Source organism: Phaethon lepturus, unplaced genomic scaffold (genome assembly GCF_000687285.1).
Source record: "Phaethon lepturus isolate BGI_N335 unplaced genomic scaffold, ASM68728v1 scaffold13766, whole genome shotgun sequence".
NCBI classification, from domain to species: domain Eukaryota; kingdom Metazoa; phylum Chordata; class Aves; order Phaethontiformes; family Phaethontidae; genus Phaethon; species Phaethon lepturus.
In genome coordinates, this window is record NW_010548398.1 from 69,857 (window position 1) to 88,855 (window position 18,999).

General features: G+C 38.7%; 1 protein-coding gene across 1 annotated transcript; it reads right to left on the reverse strand.

Moving 5' to 3' along the window:
• Positions 1 to 2,097: 2,097 nt before the first annotated feature.
• On the reverse strand, positions 2,098 to 18,533 carry PODN (podocan; the record flags this gene model as incomplete). The annotated part of the gene is made up of 7 exons (XM_010289953.1): positions 2,098 to 2,266; positions 4,112 to 4,260; positions 6,956 to 7,613; positions 9,618 to 9,733; positions 11,720 to 11,876; positions 14,084 to 14,193; positions 18,469 to 18,533. Coding segments are annotated over 7 exons (1,424 nt in total), but the record flags the coding sequence as incomplete, so codon positions are not given.
• Between the last annotated feature and the right edge of the window lie 466 nt (positions 18,534 to 18,999).

Here is an 18,999-nt window from a genome sequence, read left to right on the forward strand (position 1 = left end):
AATACTCAACACCATAGAACAGGCTTTAAGGGAGTATGACAACAGGCACTGTCCCCAGACTCAAACTAAACAAATTTCTCTTGACACTTAACAGTTTTCTCCTAAGACAGCCCACACTCACTTATCTCTTTTGCTTCATTAGTCTCACTTCTGATTCCTAATGTGAATGATTCACAATATGTAAAAAATTCTACCACATATATTAAACTGCGTACTGTTACTCATTCTTCTGGATATACCTTCGGTGACATTCACACAGCTGCCACATGGGCAAACAATAGCAAGACAGAAACTTTACCAAAGCTCTGGAAGGCAGACATATGGATTTTTTTATATATATATTCACAAGAGCAATTTTTTTTATCTTAAAACCTTTCGAAAACAGGCATATACTGCAGGCTTTGGCAGTAGAGATAAAATATTATGGGATCCAGCCTTACTTTGTTTTTCTCATCCAAATATACACATTGCTATAACAGAGGAATAGTTGCATCCAAAATTATTACTGCTGCTTGATGACTGAAATGCCTCATGTAGTGTTCCACACATGAAACTACTGCAAATATCCATCTTGCCTGATCAACAACAGCTTCTTTGGGGTGGAGGAAAAGAAAAGCAGCATATACATGGTTCACTTGAAATGCAGTGACAAAAACAGCATTTGAAGGCATGTGTTCAAAACAGTCCCATATTGTTATTACAGATGGAAACAGTGAAGGAAGAGAAACAGAAGAAACAAAAGCCAGCTTTTGTGAGTTCCAGAGCAATCCCTTATGATCCTGGGTCTTGTATAAGATGATTTGGAAGCTTTGGAAAGGCATTCAGGGTCTCTCCCAGCATAAGGCACTGCAACACACTGTCTTCCATGAGCCTGGCCCAGTGCCATGACAGTTTCTGCATAATTCATTGCACGTTTTGCTAAGTGTTCTCTGTATATCTATATAGATATATACACATAGACATATATGTAAATTCCCATATGCTTTCCTGCAAAACATCAGAAAACCAGAATCAGTTACATAATGGAATACAGAATTCAGAATATGCTAAACTTAGTACCTGCTGACATGTCACACGTGCCCCAAAATAAACCAGAGATGTGTTGATTCGGAAGTTATATGTACTCTAAGTCTGTAAATAGAAATTATTTTTTCTCTCACAAAGTTTTCATATAACCCAGACAGGAGGGCTAATATTTGACTTTCCAAGTAGCTTCTGCCCTTTTCAAGCCCCATCATCTTTTCAGCATATTAGCATTATTCCTAGCACTTCGTTGTGTCATTCTCTATGACAAATATTGATTTGGGATAAAACTAAATTTTTTTTTTCCCAAGTCTTAGAGTTTAGATCTCCAAAAGTAGAGGGTAGTGTCTTGAGCCCCATGACCTTTCAACATAAAATGCTTAAGAGATACATAAAGCAGATCCCTCGTCTTCTTATGGAAAAATGTATATTCTTCAAACATCATTCTCCCTCCATCTTTTCTTCTGCAGTTGAAAAGAAAGGAGGTTCAACTAGAAAGATCAAGTGGCTGGCCAGATTGTTTATGGAATACTGAGATCTTAATTTCAAGATTACCAGTCTGGAATCAAAGTCACCAGCAATCACAACCTGTAACTGGCCAGAAGCCTTTCAGTGAATCTGGGTGAAGGGAGCAATGAACCCTCACCAAGACTTATCAGTAAGAAAAGTGCAGGCTGTTGTGAGAACTAGCTACCCTTTTTGAACCCGTTGCTTAAAAATATCATTAAATACTTTTTTTTTTTTAATCAGAACTAGTAATTAATTACTTTCATATTTACCTATTGTGTCTGCTGTGACCATAAGCCACTATGAACAGTCCACGGCCTCTGATAAAAGACAGATATATACTGACTCTTTCATTGTACAATGTATTTTCAACCCTTTCTGAATCTGCAATTCCGAGTCATAGTTTTAGTGAAAGTCTTTGAGTCTAGGGCTCAGACACCCACTTGTTATGTTTCAACCATACTTGTAAATCAGAATTATTTACACAAGAGTCTGAGAACTGGGTCCTTGATTTAACTAAACTACAGTTGTTACCTCTCACAGGATGTGCTTGTTTAAGTTCATATTTTATCTCAGTTCTTCTTCCTCTTCCTCATCCTCCATTTCCTCTTCTGAGTCATCCTTATTCTTTGAACTGTTGCTGAATTCAAGGTTTCCTTCAATATCCAGTACCTGTAAGTGCTTTAGGTTTTGGAAGGTACTTTCTTTCAGTGCTCCAACTGCAATCTTATTAAACCTTTAAACAAACAAACAAAAAGGCCTTCTTATTAATATAAGCCAGTTTTTATATCCAACAGAAATGAGGAGAATTAGGAGGAAACCATTCTGTAGAGTTACTCTAACACTGATTCACAACAGCACTCTAAGAGTACCGACTCCTCTTCATGGAAAAAGGAAGGGAAAACACGTACTGATTAGCAAGCAGGCAAATGCAGTGACTGAACAAAGTTTGCTCACAGCACCCTGTATCATCACAAACGACCCTGCAGGAAAATACTGGGAAACATAAATCTCCCACTGATTTCAAGTTCACTGACCAAGCTTTCAAAAAACTCCTACTTTTCTCTGACCCAGCCCCCCTTCCCTGTTCTGTAATTGTATTATGCAAGGAAAAAAACCATAATATTGGAATTCCTCCCCGACTAATTCTTTCTGCTTTCTCTTTCCCAGAAAGGAAAGGCATCAGCTCCATAGTCCATATTTCAAATTGTAACTTGCATTTTAATGAGATTCTCTATCACCCCTTGATAGTTTAATTCTTCTCCCACAAAACTCAAAATATTAGTACAAAGTATCCCTTTAGAAACAAAGCAACATGCAATAATTTTTCATCTGTTATTTGGGTTTCCAAGAATATAAACTAATCTGCAATTTAAGAACCTCTCACATATACTGCTTGGTCTGTCACTCTTGAACATGCTTAAAATCGTATTCTGTCTAATATTCCAGATGTATATTATTGTTTCACAGCACTGCAGTGATTAATGGCTTCCCATTAAGAAACACAATTTAGCTTGGGTGGAGTCACCTCCTAAATATGTTAGCAAAACAGTTTTGCAAATCCTTTTTTTCTCTTTATAAAGAAATATAGAATGTGGTATGTGGTTTCTGGTTTGCATCCAAGCATTCACTAAAATCTCATAAATGTGAGCAGCTGAATAGACAGACTGCTCTAATTTACACCAGACTTTGTAATTTTATTTGCTTGGTGTGGAATCATTCATCCAGAAAGGTATGATTCAGAACTACAGAACAGTTTATTTGCATACGGACTAACTAAGGCCATATTTAGTCTTGTGCAGCAGGCAGACTAGTCTTTTTGAACACATCTATGGGATCAGCTTAATCAAATATTCTGTAGGATTTCACAAATTACTTCTAAACAATATTTTCAATAATGTTCCATCAGCATCAGATTAAAATTTAATATATTACTGGGCCAGATTCTTGCTTCACTTCTTGTGGTATAAATCTTTGCTTAAATCTATAAATCAGTTACAATACTGTGACTTTACATTATATGTAAAAAAGGTCAGTATCTGTCGCCTATAAAAACTAGGTCCTCATCCAACTGACAGTGTAGGAAAAAAAACCAGAAAAGCTTTCTAAACTTAGTTACTAACTCTCACAGTTGTAATTTGTCATCTGCATCTGACAAAACTATCAAGGGAATACACACAACTTCAAGATTACTCATATACACCTTACTAGAGGGGGATTTTGTCAAAATCCAGGGCTAACAGACACAGGCAAAGCTGTAGTCCTACAAGTGGACTGTAAACTTTTATTTCACAGATGAATATTGGAATATGACATTATGTTAAACATTAATTTCCCAGAATTTCTAACATGCCTAATCCATTCTAATAAGCACAGAAAGGACAAACTCTCCAAACAGAAAGAGCATATTATGTGTATCCATGTCTTTTCTGAGCAAGTGAACATAATTTCATCATACATTACTATAAAACAAACTTACTTATTTAGGAAGTTAGAAATTTCAATACTTTTTAAAAGTAAGCAATTATAAAGTGGATGAAGAAGAAAAAGCTTGTGTGTTCAAGTGGAAACCTGACCTTACCTGAGGTAAATCCCCTTTATTTTGGGTGTGGATTCAAAAGCATCCTCTGAAACCGTTGTGATCTTGTTGTTCTGAAGATACAGATATTCTAGAGATTCTGGCAGGCCTGATGGGATAGAAGTCAGCTGGTTGCCAGCCATGTCTAATGACTGCAAGGAAAAATCAACAAGGGGTCAAATAAATAACTGAATTTAAATATTAGCAGTACTTCAAAAACAGATTTTTTTGACAACAAATGAGCTTCCAAAGGCTGGCTCTATACACACCCCCCCCTTGCTTTGGAAGTTTATCCATTGTTTTATACACACACACACACACGCGCATAAATCTATAAAAATACATATACATATAGATATGTGCACTTATAAAAAACTTAGTATGGTAACAGTAAAGAAATGAGATGTTTATGCAAAGCTTATCCAGGATTTGTTGTGTTTGAAAATCACCTGGGAAGAGGCTTTATTTTTCAGATGGTACTTTGCTAGGTCTGCTTCAGAACCTCTCCTTTCTGGTGAGGTCAGGAAAATGACAAACACCCTGTGTACAGTGGCAATTGCAAATTGTCAGCCATGAAAAAAGGTTCAGTTTGAGTTCATGGTGGAAAACCAAAGTGATATCTATTGTAACATAAACTAATTTCATCTACCTCTAATTTGCATCAAGGTTAAGCATAGCCACGACAAATCTGCTCTCTTACAGTAGCATTTAGCATCGTGATTTCACATGAGGCATCACACTGTTTTGTTTAGGAGTCCCAACATTTCTTTATCTCTGTCCCCAGGCTTTAGCCCATACCTGCTTACAGTGAATTAAAATCAGACTGGGTTTCAGACATGCATGAGAATTCCTTGGAAGCTGCTACTGCAAACACTTCACTCGCTAAAGGTTATGTTACTTAGAGTTACACATGAGAACACCTGGAAGTATTCTAACATAGACCAGTGTATGAAGACATTAGGACTAAAGGCCATGACCATTTCTCAGATGAATTTTGAGCAACGGAATGGATCGAAATAAGTGTTTTGTTATACTGTATTGTAGCATTTTCATGGCACCAAGCTGACATATTAGTTACACACTATTCAAAGCTACACTTCCGCAAATGATTGCCATGATTTCAGTGATTTTATTCTCCACAAAATCCCAGTCTGGCAAACAATTATGTAAACGTCTAGCTTTGCAATTGCAGATAGTCTTCAGTGATTTCCATGGCAACAGTGTGGACTGAAGCATATGCTAAGTACATGCACAATCCAGATCTTATGTGATGGCTATTTCTCAAATCCACTCCAGTGCACCAACTCATAAACCAATTGCATGGTTAAGACCTAAATGATAAAAAAGATTCATATATGCTGTCATGGAAATAACTAAGAAGTAGTAAAGCTGTTCCAGAAAAAAGCAACAGACAAAAATGCACCGTTAGTCTAACAGAATTTTAAGTGCATGCTATTATCTTAATCTTGTTTAATATGAGCAGGGTTTACTGGGGGGTAGGTACAACTGAAGGGCCAATGTTTGATTCAGCAATGCCTTACTCTGGCTTGACAGTGACTACAAGGGCGTGACAGTAAAATAAAAGTAACATGAAGTAGCTATGAATCAAGCCTTTTTGAGAAGGAAAGCTTGTCACTCCAACCAACAGCTAAAGCTGCCTAATGGGTCTCATGACCTGTTTTGTTTGAGAAAAAACCCAAAACACCAAGGTGACAGTGCCTAAATTTCATTAAGCTACTGCAGTGAAACAATTCCAGCATCTGTAATTTTCAACAGCATCTTCCTTCCAGACTACTTTTCATCTTAGATATATATGCATGTGCATACACATATCACTGAGGCACCAAACAAATGCAAAATGTCATAGCAAAGCCATGGACCAAATCTGCAGCTGATGTAAACCAACAGCTCTACAGATACCGTTGCTGCATTGCTGATTTACATTAGCTGAAAAACAAACTATTGTTTATTCTTAGAAACATCAGAGAAATGTTCACATAGATAAGTGTTTGGATTGTCTGAAAAAACACTAGGGGACAGTGTGACATATGCTCCATGACCCTTATCCCTGATCTGCTCTGAGAAGTACAAACTTTGCCTGTAGTGACCTAACCATATGCACCCTAGATGGTTGCCGTATGACATAGGTAATACCTTTTACTGCAGGAAACAGGCTGTGGCCTAAAAGGAAATGCAGACAAATCCTTCAGCCAGTGTAACAACTTTGAAAGGTCATTTTGCACAGCACAAATATGATTGTTCCTGCCTGCCTTATGGTTTGTGTTTAACTTTCTCCAACAATTAAGTAAATGAGAAGCCTCCTGATTGAATCCAGACCTCCTAGCTGCTATCCAGGTGCCTTAGCCAGCTGAGCTGCTAAATCCTACAGCTTGGCCTGTCTGACTGTAAGCTGATGTGGGGGCTTTGAGAATTAAGAGTGTTTTTATTTATGCATTCCTTCCTCCTGCTGTCTCTCTTCAGAGCTGATTTTAAATCTTTTGGGAGACAAGCTATTTGAAAGGCGTAATTTCAGTTTTAATGACAACATTCACTAATCTTTATCTGAAAATATAGGACACTATTAGGGTTCAGAAACAAAGATGTCTTTACATTTCCCAGAATTAGCAGTACAAGGCGGACCACCACCCTGATCAGCAGTGGGAGGTACCCACCTCTGGCACAACAGCACATCATTTCTACTCTAGAAACAGAAGGTGTAGCACTTACAATGCAAGCCCAAAACATGAGGACCAAGGCCATCTAGTATTGGTGTTATACAAATGGGCTTAGGCAGACAGACAAGGGCATCAGCATTACTAAAACAATTAGAGAAGGTGATGTTTCTACCTGGAGACTGCTGAGTTCTCTCCACGCTCTTGAATAAATGGAATTTACTTTCAGTTTATTGTTGCTCAAATACAGTTCCCGCAGCTTTGTCATCCCAGACAAAGTCCCTTTTGGGATGATGCTTATCTCATTCTCCTTCAGCTTCAGAATCTGCAAGTTCTTTGGAAAGCCAAAGGGCACCGTGTGGAGATTGTTTCCAGAAAGATCCAAGGACTTTAGCTGCCTCAGCTTACGGAAGGCCTCCCGATGGATCTGGGGACTTTTGAGCTTATTGTAGCTCAGGTTCAGCTCTTCAAGGAAGTAAGTGGTAGCAAAGTCATTCCTGTTAATCTCAGAGATCTGGTTATGAAGGATCATAAGTGTTTTCACTCGCCGGGGCAGCCCACTGGGAATCCTTTCCAGCATGTTGTTATAGAGGTGGACAGTGTGCAGCTTCTTTAAGCCCTGGAAGGCTAACGGGTGAATACCTCGGGCTTTTAGTTTGTTATTGTGGAGCAGAAGGTACTCCAGGTTCTTAATTTGGGTCAAGACATCTCTGCCAATCACCTTAATTGCATTCTTCTCCAGGTGGAGGAGGACAATGTTTCGAGGTAAACCACTTGGGATTTGTGAGAGGTTATTGCTGGACAAATCCAGATATTCAAGACTAGACAATTTCCTTGGGAAAGAAGGAAAGAAAACACTCTCCATTTAGATTCTATTGTTAGAAACAATAACCAACTGCCCCTAGGACTTTACAGTCTTTGCTTTAGAGTCCTTGTCCCCAGCACAGCTCCCATTACTGCCCTTTTTTGTCCCATTATCTGACTGATCTGCACAGCAAAACAGGGAGCTGCCATACTGCCATTAGGGTTTAGGACTAAGTGCTGCCATTGCTCCCCAGCCACACTAGCAAGAAAACCTGCTAGAGTCCACAGATATCCAAACCACCACTGGGCTAAGACCTGAGATCAGTTTTGCAGTCTACTGTTCTCTCATTTGACGTCACAGATCGTAACATACAAGACATTTCAGTGAACAGGTACCACAAGAAAGATGCCATAGGAGCATCATTAGAACACAGAATTTAGCTCTCAGTTTCACAAAAATGTAGCCTGAGCGTAATTTCTGCCTCTCTGAAACTGTACACTGAAACTGAAAAGCAGGCCTCCTTTTTAGTTGGTGAAATATTACTCTTATGAAGAGCAGAAATCCTAATTCGGTGTCCTAGGCTAAGGCAGTGAACTTCTCCTGACCCTCCAGTATCATGGAAGTGAGTCAGGGTTAGAGCTGCTTTGTGTAAGATAATGAATCTGGGTTCCACGGACTCAGTGGAAGCTAAAATAAATCGTCAGAGCAGCCACTTACACCAATGGGATGTAGACCAATGGTATTATAAGCCAGGATTGAGGAGTCTTCTATTGCCTTGTATTTCAAGTCAGTTTGTCAGTTCAAATGACACTTCTAATCTCCATGGCACTACATAACCCACTGCAGGTGAGTAGAAAGTTTTCAGGAAGTGCAAGAACTAATGCCTTACAGACCTTACTTACTGGTTACTACACTGATATTCACAGCTATCCAAGCATGCTCTGAATGAGCAAATACACTCCTCAGGTAAAGCACTTCCTGGCTCCAAGTTGTAACGCTTTCCCAGCTTAGGTACATCTCAATAGCACCATGCTGTGCTGTATGGACAGTATCAAAAGAGCAAGAAGCACTATCCACCCCCTCTGCTGACTGTCAGGTGCCTTAGCTATAGCCACTGTCCTCTGTTCATCAAAATCTTAACAGAAATTGTATGTCCAACGTGTCTTGGAGGCAGACACAACCCAGCTATGGTAAATTACTAATTGAGGTTTCTGGGATGGGGATGTGGAAAAGGAAAGCACAGTTTGATACATTTTCATGTCTGGAGATCAGAAAAGTTTACAGAATTGAGTGAAGGGCAGGACAGATTATGTAATCTGGATTCCCAGGTAGAACAAGGGCAGCACTCAATGCAAGCAGAGATGCAAATGTTAACTTTTTGAAGTGCTAAGTCCCAGGCTAAATTTAGGACAGCCAAAGGCTATTTCTATTGCACGAGTTTGTAGCAAAGCTTTTGCAGCCACCTGGCTATTGAGCAGCACCATTGCATGCCCTGCTATTCCAGCAATCCATCTGCACTGGGGTACAGCTGTGCCAAATGAATTCACAACTGTGTATCTGTAGCTGCTTTCAAGTCGCCATCTCAGAAACACAGAAGTGGCTTTAGCAAAGATAAAGGTCTGGCCTTAACTTCCAGTGAACTGCCCTTGAAACTGGAAAGTCCCAAGTAACCTCACTTTTGACTGGCTTGGAAGAACAGAGACCAGCTTTCAGCATTGCTCTGGGTGGCTTTTTCCCAGAAGGCACTTAGTACCTGGTGTAATTGGGTCTGTGGCAATCAGGGGGTGATGCAGCCTGATGTTCAGTGTTGTCTCTTTTGTGTAAAAGTATTCTGCAGTGTGAATTCAAACCACTCACCCAGACCTTTGCTTTTGAATGGCAGCATCTGAACCTAAGTCTTTTCATATAGACTTAGCAGAGAAATGCATAACATTGTGCAGCTTTTAATGAATGTACTTTTTTCAGTAGATATACTACAGTACCAGAAGAGATAGACAGAAACAGAGCTGCAAACTACAGCTTTCAGTCTCACCAGAAAGTTTCGTTGTCCATTCCTTCATTAGTCAAGTAGTTATTCTGTAAATACAGCTCCCGCAGACCTGTAAGTTCACTGAAGGCTCCTTTGGGAATCTTCTCTAGCTTGTTGTTCTAGAGTCACCAGAAGCACAAAGCACATTATTTGGCATGAAACAACATAGGACATTCAGGTTCTGCTCAACTAACATCAGGCAATTAAACTTCAAAAAGGCTAGACATAAGATATTCAGGCGTCATTATAATTCTGCTTAAGAAATAAATACAAATACTAGACTGAAATATTACAACCTATTTTCATTGATTCCCCATGGAATCTTTGGGCAAAAGAGTTACATTTTGCCCCTGTGATAGACAGTTTTATTTTGTATTCTTAGTCCTTCCATCTATGTGCACACGTAAAATATAATCTAGGCAACAACCTCTGGAGCTTGCTCAAAATTTCTGCATTTTGTAAGACGTATTTCACCACAAAGAAGAATCAGGTTGGAAGCTGTGAAACAGTCATCCTTCCAGCATTAATGGCATTCCAAAAGGTACAGTTCCTGCAATGTAGCTTCCAAAATAATGAGTCCTGTTGCCCTAGTGTGATTTTGCAGTAGCCAGCAGGCAGACATGAACAAAATACAAAACTAAATTCCACTTAGAAATTCCATACAGGAACTGTAGGAATTATAAAAGGATATATAAAACACTAGAAATTATAAAAGGATATATAAAGCACTGACACTCAATTTGTTAAACTTCCCACAATCCACGTATACACAATAATGTGAAGGACAGACTGGACAAGATTCATGTGCCAACTAATATAAAGCGGATACCACCACAGACAGATTTGGCTGAGTATCTCAATGAATAATGAAAGAAAAAAAAAGATCTGTCACATCTAAAGTACACCTTTTGGACACTTTTGGTCCACTATTGGCTGTCTCTCATTTCTCATTGTCCTGATTTTTTCCCAGTCAAAATATCAAGGTAAATGTTACTACTGACAGGCAGTGCACTTGAAAACAAAATGCTCATTTCTCTCTTCAGCTCCTCTTCTCTTAACACAACTGGTGACAGCAGGGAAGCATACGAGTTCAAAGTGCAGTCCTCAAAGTCTAAGACCCCTTTGGGAGATAATGATTACCTATAAATGGCAACAAAATGCAAGGGACTAGTAACTTCACACTTTGCAGAGAAATTCCAGCAATTTAAAGGATCAGACTGTTTGCCTTTACTTTTCTTCAAGCTGCAGAAGCCTGTTTTCTAGAAGACTTTAATGGGAATTAGCAGTGAAACCTTCAAGGGAAAAGAGAGCTGGGAGGCAACACGGAACTGCCTAAGCTCAGAGGCTGATAACAGATTCCAGTCTACATATGTCCAAGGAGCTGTCAACACTAGGAGCAAGCGGAACCAGGATTCCCCACCGCTGCAGCTCTCCCATTGTTAACAAGGCTGAGATCTCTAGCACAGACATGATGAAGTGTTTTTATCGAAATCATATGATATGAAATTAAAAATGCTGGAGACTAGTTAATGCCACAACTTCTGCTATTGCACTATTGCTGGAGAAGTTGTAGCAGTCAAGATGATCCAAACTTTCTCTGTGTTGTCTGAATTGCCAGTTCAGTAGCAAACTAAAATCACTGATGCTAGGAAACGGTAGTCTATGTGAAATGAGTTAGTGAGCAAAGCCAGTACCTAATGGGTAAGCAGCTGTCAGGAAAAACAGCATCGTCAGTGGCAAACTTAACTGGGAGGCCAAGCACTGGATGGCCATGGAGAATGATCTACCTTCTTGTACTAATTAGTATCATTATACGCAGGGAAGAGCCCAACCATTCAGGCATTTGCAATACATTTTCTTGAAAACAGAGAAAGGCATTTTTGTCCCCTGTGAACATTTTGGTGTTTTGCAAAAACATGCTGTTACTTACGAACAAAAAAGGACATGAGAGACAGCTACTGCTGAGGATATAGCAGACGAGACTTAAAATGGGCCTGGGAATGTTTCCAAGTGCACTGAAATGGCTTGGCTGTGTAGTTTGAATCCCATACAAACACAGTACTTGGTCACAATTGCAAAGGACTACAAAATCTTGTTGTCGTTACCTTTAAGTGTAATTTATACAGTGCTGGAGGGAGATTCTTTGGAACATACTTCAAGAAATTACTGGACATGATGAGTATCTCCACATTATCAGAGCCATTGAACATATTATCAGGTAAGCCAGCATCTGAAAGTTTGTTGTTATGAAGATACACAGATCTGTTGGAAGGAGAAAAAATATTACAGATAGTGAGATCTGGGGTTTTTTGTTTACCAAGAGAAAGCTGTTTAAAAAATACATTTCAATCTTCTCTTCTTTTCTTGAGATAATTAGATTTGTTTTTAAAATGTGCCCTTTAATTTAGCAAGGGATATATATGCAAAACCGAATGGTTGGTCCAAATGCCCTCTGAAATGTAGGTCTATTCAAAATCCAAACCTGCATTTGAATACAAATTTCACAAGTAGCCTTATCTTCTTAACAAGAAACTGAGTGCAAGTCTGGGATTGTGCAGTGCTTTGAAACAAAGAATGTTGGCGTGGTGGCCTCACTCAAGAAGTTTAGAACTCATACATGATTAATAGATATGCCCCCAATTTTGACTTCTATTTGGAATCAAATCAGGGCTTCTTGGGCTTGCAAAATCAACCTGTAGCTCTCTTAAGGAAGGGTCATCTCTTACCCCTCCATTCTTTCTGTTCCCACTAAGGCTGGACATACCCCAGGAAACAGTTTCTCTCCTGCTCCTAGAACTCAGAAAGGCATAGAGTACTGACAGAAAGACAGAGCAGAATTACTCAATCTGGAAGACTTTGGATTTAATGAACCTTTGGGATCAAGAGAAAGAGGATTTCTTCTTTTCCCCTTTGCCCCTCTTGCTTTTAACCTTTAATATTCACAGAAGAGTTTCTCCAATCAGATTTTAAAAAATTGATTCATTCTTTCTTATACAGGTTTTAATTCTGTATAAAACAATTGACCCCTATGAAGTTACTCCTGCTTTTCATTGGCTTAACTGCTAAATGAATTTATTTGACAACGTTTTAACAAAAGACATTATATATTTTACTGACTTCGATTACCCCTTCCTTTCCTGTGTTACCCCAAGATGGAGTAGGTAGCTAGAATTGTAGAGACAGGCTAAAACTGTAAAAGAGCACAGTGTCAAAGTGTGCTTTTTTAACTTGTTCATGGTTTATCTACCAGATGGAGAGAACTTGGCAACATCTTTCTGGAAGGAAGCAAAGGCTGAGTATGGAAACACAATCGTGTGACTCCAGGGAGGTCAGAGCCACACTGAAAATATTGTTCACCCTGCATGGTCAGCTTACTTTTAACTCACAAATATTTGCCTTTCTGAAAACCTTGCTTTCCAAATAATCAGTCTGAGACCATGAACTCTGCCAAGGGCAAATAAACCAACTGAAACAACAGTGTTAGGATTTTTTATCAGCAATCTTGGAAATCAGAGTTACTATTCTGATTAAAATTAGTGTTGGTATAGGAGAGAGTGAAAATCACTTCAGAAGAGTGCAAGAATTTTAATATGAAATCAAAACATGGCAGCTTCTACAACACAGACTAAGGAAAAACACATATATAAATCTAGTTTCTTTCATGATGAGGTATTGCCAGAAATCAGTGAATGGTTCAACCTTTTCAGCTACCTATGAGTAGCTATCTCAGAGCCTATGAGACTAAAGGCCTAGTGAGTAGAGTGTAGCTTCAGCTCTCAATGAATTCAGTGGGAACAGAGAGTTCTTCAGTTCGTCACAAGACTGGGCTCTAGGACCTCAACTGGGTCAGCTATTATTAACTGCTTCCAAACTTGGATGCATAAATTGCTACCAACAGAGTCTGAGATGTCTTTGCAGGATTTAGATGCTGCAATGTCCGTATAGATTACTCAAAATGCCTTTGGAAAAGACCGCATCTCACAGGAGGTGGTCTATGTGCATCTGAATTTGAGGTGGGCCAATGTGCTGCACGGGATCCAGCTGTGAAAATCACAACCTGAAACTAGCAGAGAGACTTTTGAAACCTCACTGCACTGAGTACTGTACTCTCAACCTGATTCTATTTTTAAAATGAATGGACTATAATAAAACTAGGGATTTCTCAACAGTTAATCTCCATTTTGAGAAATCAAACGTGTTCCTCTCAACTCATAACTGATACACAACTAAAATGGAGACAATTTAATTTTTATCTATGCAAAAGTTGCTGGCAGCTAGTAAAAGCCCTTGGAATGTGTTTGTCTGAGAGATTATTTGATCTTCCATGCTGAGAATAACAAACAGCCAGTTTCTTTCCAAAAAACATAAGTAGACAATAACATGGTTTAGCCAGATAGTTCCTTATCACTCACCAGCTGCCTCCAAGCAGTGGCAGAACACCATTATTGTTTTACTTCCCGATCCCTTACCTCAAGTTTGGTTTCTGTCCAAATGTGAGCCCATATATCTTAGTGAGATAATTGGCTGCAAAATCTGCACTTATCAAGGTATTTGGTAGGAATTTTGGAGCCACTGTTAGCTGTAAAAGAAATATACAGGGGAATTCCAATTAAATGCAACAAATGTTTTAATCAAGTATTAGACAGCAACAAAACACTCACAAATTTATTTTCTCTAAACAGGCAAAAATAAATGAAACTGAACATAGATTGCATGAACAAAAACAAATTGTCCTCACTCACTAATCTCTCCAGGAAGGAGACGGATTTTTGCTCCAAGATATGTGAATGTTTGTTTTGGTTGGAAGAGTCCTGTCTCTTTTTGGTAGAAGAAATCAAGAAACTATTATTCAGAGGGCAAACACGTTGCTTATTATTGTTCCTAATTCCTCAGTCTGCTGTGCCAAAAAAATGCAACCCACCTCACAGTGGCCTACTACTTACTCCCATATGAAAGTATACTGCAGGGGGAAGTGTCACTTCTGTGACAATGTCTGTTCCAATACTGGATCCATTTACAGCCATCTTTTCAACAGAGGATCCAGGTTCCCAAAGGACAGGGACGCTTCTGAGCAAAATTATGGAATATCACATGGGACTTCAAAGCAAAGTACAGTGATACTTTGTCCGTTGAACAAGTGATGTATCAGAAACAAAATACAGAAAGGTCCTGCCTCCAAAACTTTATAGTCAACAAGAGGTATAGGATTTGATGTATTTGCTCTTGGTCTATTGCTATTTTTATCACTGATTTTAAAAGATAATGCTAGGAATGTCTGCATCTGAACAAAAATTAGTGGAGTGAAAACTAATGATCAAAAAAGCTCAGTTTTACAGAGCATCAAGATAATACAATAGCTAGGTTCACTGAGTGTCTGCTAATAGCAAAGTCATTCATCTAGAAATCAAGAATACAGATTACAATACAGGCTGGAGGACAGTTTTCTGGAAAGCATAACCCCAGAAGATTTATGCATCAAGATTAGGCCCTTGGGAAACAAATTCTGTAGGAGGTATGATCCTTGAGTACATAAGCAGAAGACTACTGAACGGCAGTAGGCAGATGCAATCACCGTGGTTACAGATGTCAGCTATAGTACTAATGAGACCACGCTTGCAATATTTTATGTACACTCTGAAAGGCTATTTTATGTACATTCTCTCTCTGGAGAGAACATCTTTTCTAGGGAGATACTTAAGTCTTAAGCCAGTTTTAGATGACTTAAACTTTGAGATCAGGGTGGGAAATTCTAGGCAATGGAAGAGATCTGCCTTCTAGCTTGAAATTCTTTGAATCTATAAAGCTTCTTCCTCACAGCACTGTTGCATGAAAGAGGACTTACTCCTTACAGCCATCAAGGCACAGCAAGACTCACATGATGAGAAAACATATTTTTCAAATCCTTATTATAATAGAACTGCAACTAGTTAGTAATAACAGTGTAAAAACAAAAATATTTACAATATGAACAATGCATGAGAGAACAGAAACTTTACTGGAGAACTGCCTAACCCAAGCCTTAAACTATGTATTTACCTAAAGGGTGCCTAGATCTCTCTCTACTAGTTTATGAAGTGTACACTGATGGTCTATATATCCATGAACTTGAAATTTACTGGACTCATAATAAAGTCCTATTTTTTAAAAGACGACAGTACATTATTCATTGTTTTTCATTTTCACCTGTATCAAAACCTGAATCCTTTAGCTGTCTTAAATGCTTAATGGTCACAAACACAAGAAAGATCTTTCCCAGAGATTACACTCCTATCAGTATTTCCAGATAGTACGTAAGCAGTGGAAAGAGGCATTTTACATATTACTACAGTTGCCACAGTACTGCTCTTGACTTTACTGGTAACCTCTTACCTTCTGACTTGGGAGATATGATTTCAGGGAAGTGGATAAAGGCACTCATCTCTGACTAGGAAGGCCTGACAGTGCCTCAGAAAGAAATAAGTATCTACCATGACATAATATTGAGAATTCAGACACAGGAGATAGACTTAATCACTTTCATACACGGTGGCACATTAAAGCTTTTCTCCTGAAACATGGTCTATTAGGTTGTAACTTTTAGACAAAACAAAGGGCATGGCTCAGATATGTGAAATGAGAGACATCAGAACTACAAGAAAGTGGAAAGAGAAAGAGAAGTTTCATTCAGAAGGAGTTTTCACTTGCTCAGGACATTGCTTTGGCGTTTCAGGACTTAGTCGTGAGACTAATTGATCATCCCTGGTTGACTGCTTGAAGGATTAATGCTGGATTGTTGTAACTGTTAGGAAGAATAAAGTTGACTGAGTAGCTTTGTCTAGCATATTGCCTAGTAAGTAGTAATCTGCATTTCTCCAGCTGCAATTTTCTTGCAGCTTTACTGCTGGATCTTCCTTTCCTTATGTTTCTCCACTGTTAACCAATGAGTTAATGAATGAACTCAGAAGGATTATACAATAGTTATTTCCAGCTTTGGAACAAGTTTTCTTGCTTATAACATGCTTTGATATAAACAGAAGTAGTGAATCGAGATGAATCCTATATCTCTTTGGGGATATGGGGACATGTAAAACCTTCTGTCACCAAAATCACCAGCTTGGAGTAAATAACAATGACAGGTCAGGACCTGGTCTACAGTTTGGGAGAAGAGATTTCTGTTATTAACAAGGGTCACTGTGGATACTAGATGACAGATACAAATTATGAGATTGGGGTGAAAACTCAAAAAGGAAACTACAGCATCCGTTCTTTACTTAAAGTACTCGCTACTCATAAACCACAGAAGGCTTTTAGCCTATAATGATATTTCTCTTCTCTGACCAACTATGCTAGTTTAACAAAAGATAATATAGCTACATCTGATAGGATTACAATTGAAAATAAAGCAGCATTAAGATAATCCATAAAACAAGGAGCAAACTACCAGCAAATCCCTGCTCTCCTCCAGACACCACAGTTACTTGATCTGCAGTGTTTCCTGCTGCAGAGTGGATGCAGTTTGAAGCCAATCTGGTTTGTCCTGGCTTGTGACTTATAAAGAAATGCGTTATTTTTGTGGGTCCACAACTTCTCACTGTAACTAGTTCTGACATTCGCTGATGTTTGCATTTTCTTTTGGGATCCTTTTCTCTCTGCAGTAAAGCCAGAAAAACCAAACACTTTGTTTTGTCACACAGGGAAAATTGGAGTGCAAAGTTCTGGAATATTAGTCACAGTCTGGCTTGTTCCTTTTTATGGAGTTATTAACTGCCAAGATTGTTATATGGAAATGGTGCTTGAAAGGGAGAAAAGAACACAATGTTACTGTACTAAGAAATGGGTTCTATTCTCAATCACTCCATACAGAAATCTATGGAGTGATTCTGGATATGTCTTGGCCTGACTGAAACCTGGATGTGGCCACATGTATATAAACAAAACATCAAATGGTCACAGATTTTAAGAGGACAATAAAATATATATACAGACATGCATACAAAAATATATATATCTAAAGAGGAAGGGAGGAATGGAAAGGCAGGGGTTTTGTAGACAAAAGCAGCTCTGCCTGATGTTTTAACTTATATTTTTCTGTGGCATCCCAGTTCCATCTGTAGCAAATATTTGTGGACAATCACTGGAGAAAAAGAAAGCCATAATGGGAACCACCCGGATACAAGGGTATGTGAGAAGTTATTTCATTTCCTAGCCTTGGCAGGAAAGATATGCTTCTGTTGTGACATCCAACTTGAGACATTAATAAGAAAGCACCTAGGATCTTCTCCATTGAAAAAGAAATTCCGCTCCTACCACTGCAGCTAAAAGAATAATTCATAACTTGCACAGTTTCATTGTGTGTGGGTATCCCTCCACATCAAACCTAGTAAGAATGGTAGTCAGGGAAAACTGGATAACTTTTTATAGATTTTGATGGCTCAAACACAGATATTGGGATGCGTTTGTTCATGAATTTTTCAAACAGCCTCATCTGATGAGATATGCAGCACTTCACATCATTACCACACATCTTATCTGCATACAGGCAGCTATCAAATCTGCATGCAGCTGATCCAAAGCCTGCTGAAGACAGTGGTAATTTATAAATGCAGGAACTCCCTGTACCTCCCTACACACACAAGGGAAACCTTTCACCAGTTGCACAAATAAATACGTGTTCAAAATATAGGGGCATGTATTACCCTCTAATTTTTTAGCATACTAACTGATCGTCTTGACCTTAGATGAACCTGCATTAGAATATCACTTTAGCACAATTTTACTTATGTAGGATATATGTTTTAAAAGAATTGAAGACTTCCTTGTTTAACTTTCAGAATTTAATCAGAAAAGAACTCTGAAGGCCTTGTGAGCCTCTTACCTTATTGTTTGCCAGGTACAGGTAATTCAGGTTCTCCAGATGCTCAAATGCTTCCTCTGGCAACCCTTAAAAACAGGAATAAATAATCAGTGATATTGGCACCTTATTGCCTCTCTGAGTGAAAATACCAGAGGGTAGCTTTCTCTCTCAGGTAATATCTTTAATGTGAAATTTAAGTATTTTTCATTGCCACTGAAACAAGTCTGACAGAGACCTATTGTTGTCTTTGTGGTTTGGTTGGTTTTTTTAATTAAAAAAAAAAACCAAAAGCACAGACTGTTAAGAGCAATGGAAGATCATTAAAAATCCTAAGCATGCAAGGCTTGTGGCCAACCCCACTGGCAAGGTCTGGTACAGAGCTGCGTAGACTTGCTGTACAGCTGATTATCAGTGCTTGCAGCAACTATGCTAGCTGGGAAGTTCCTTTTGTCATTTGCTCATGAATCTGCAAACCATTTTTCTTGGAAGGACACAATCTGAGGTTGTTTAACAATCTGGTTAATCTGATCTTATGACCATGATGTTGCCAAA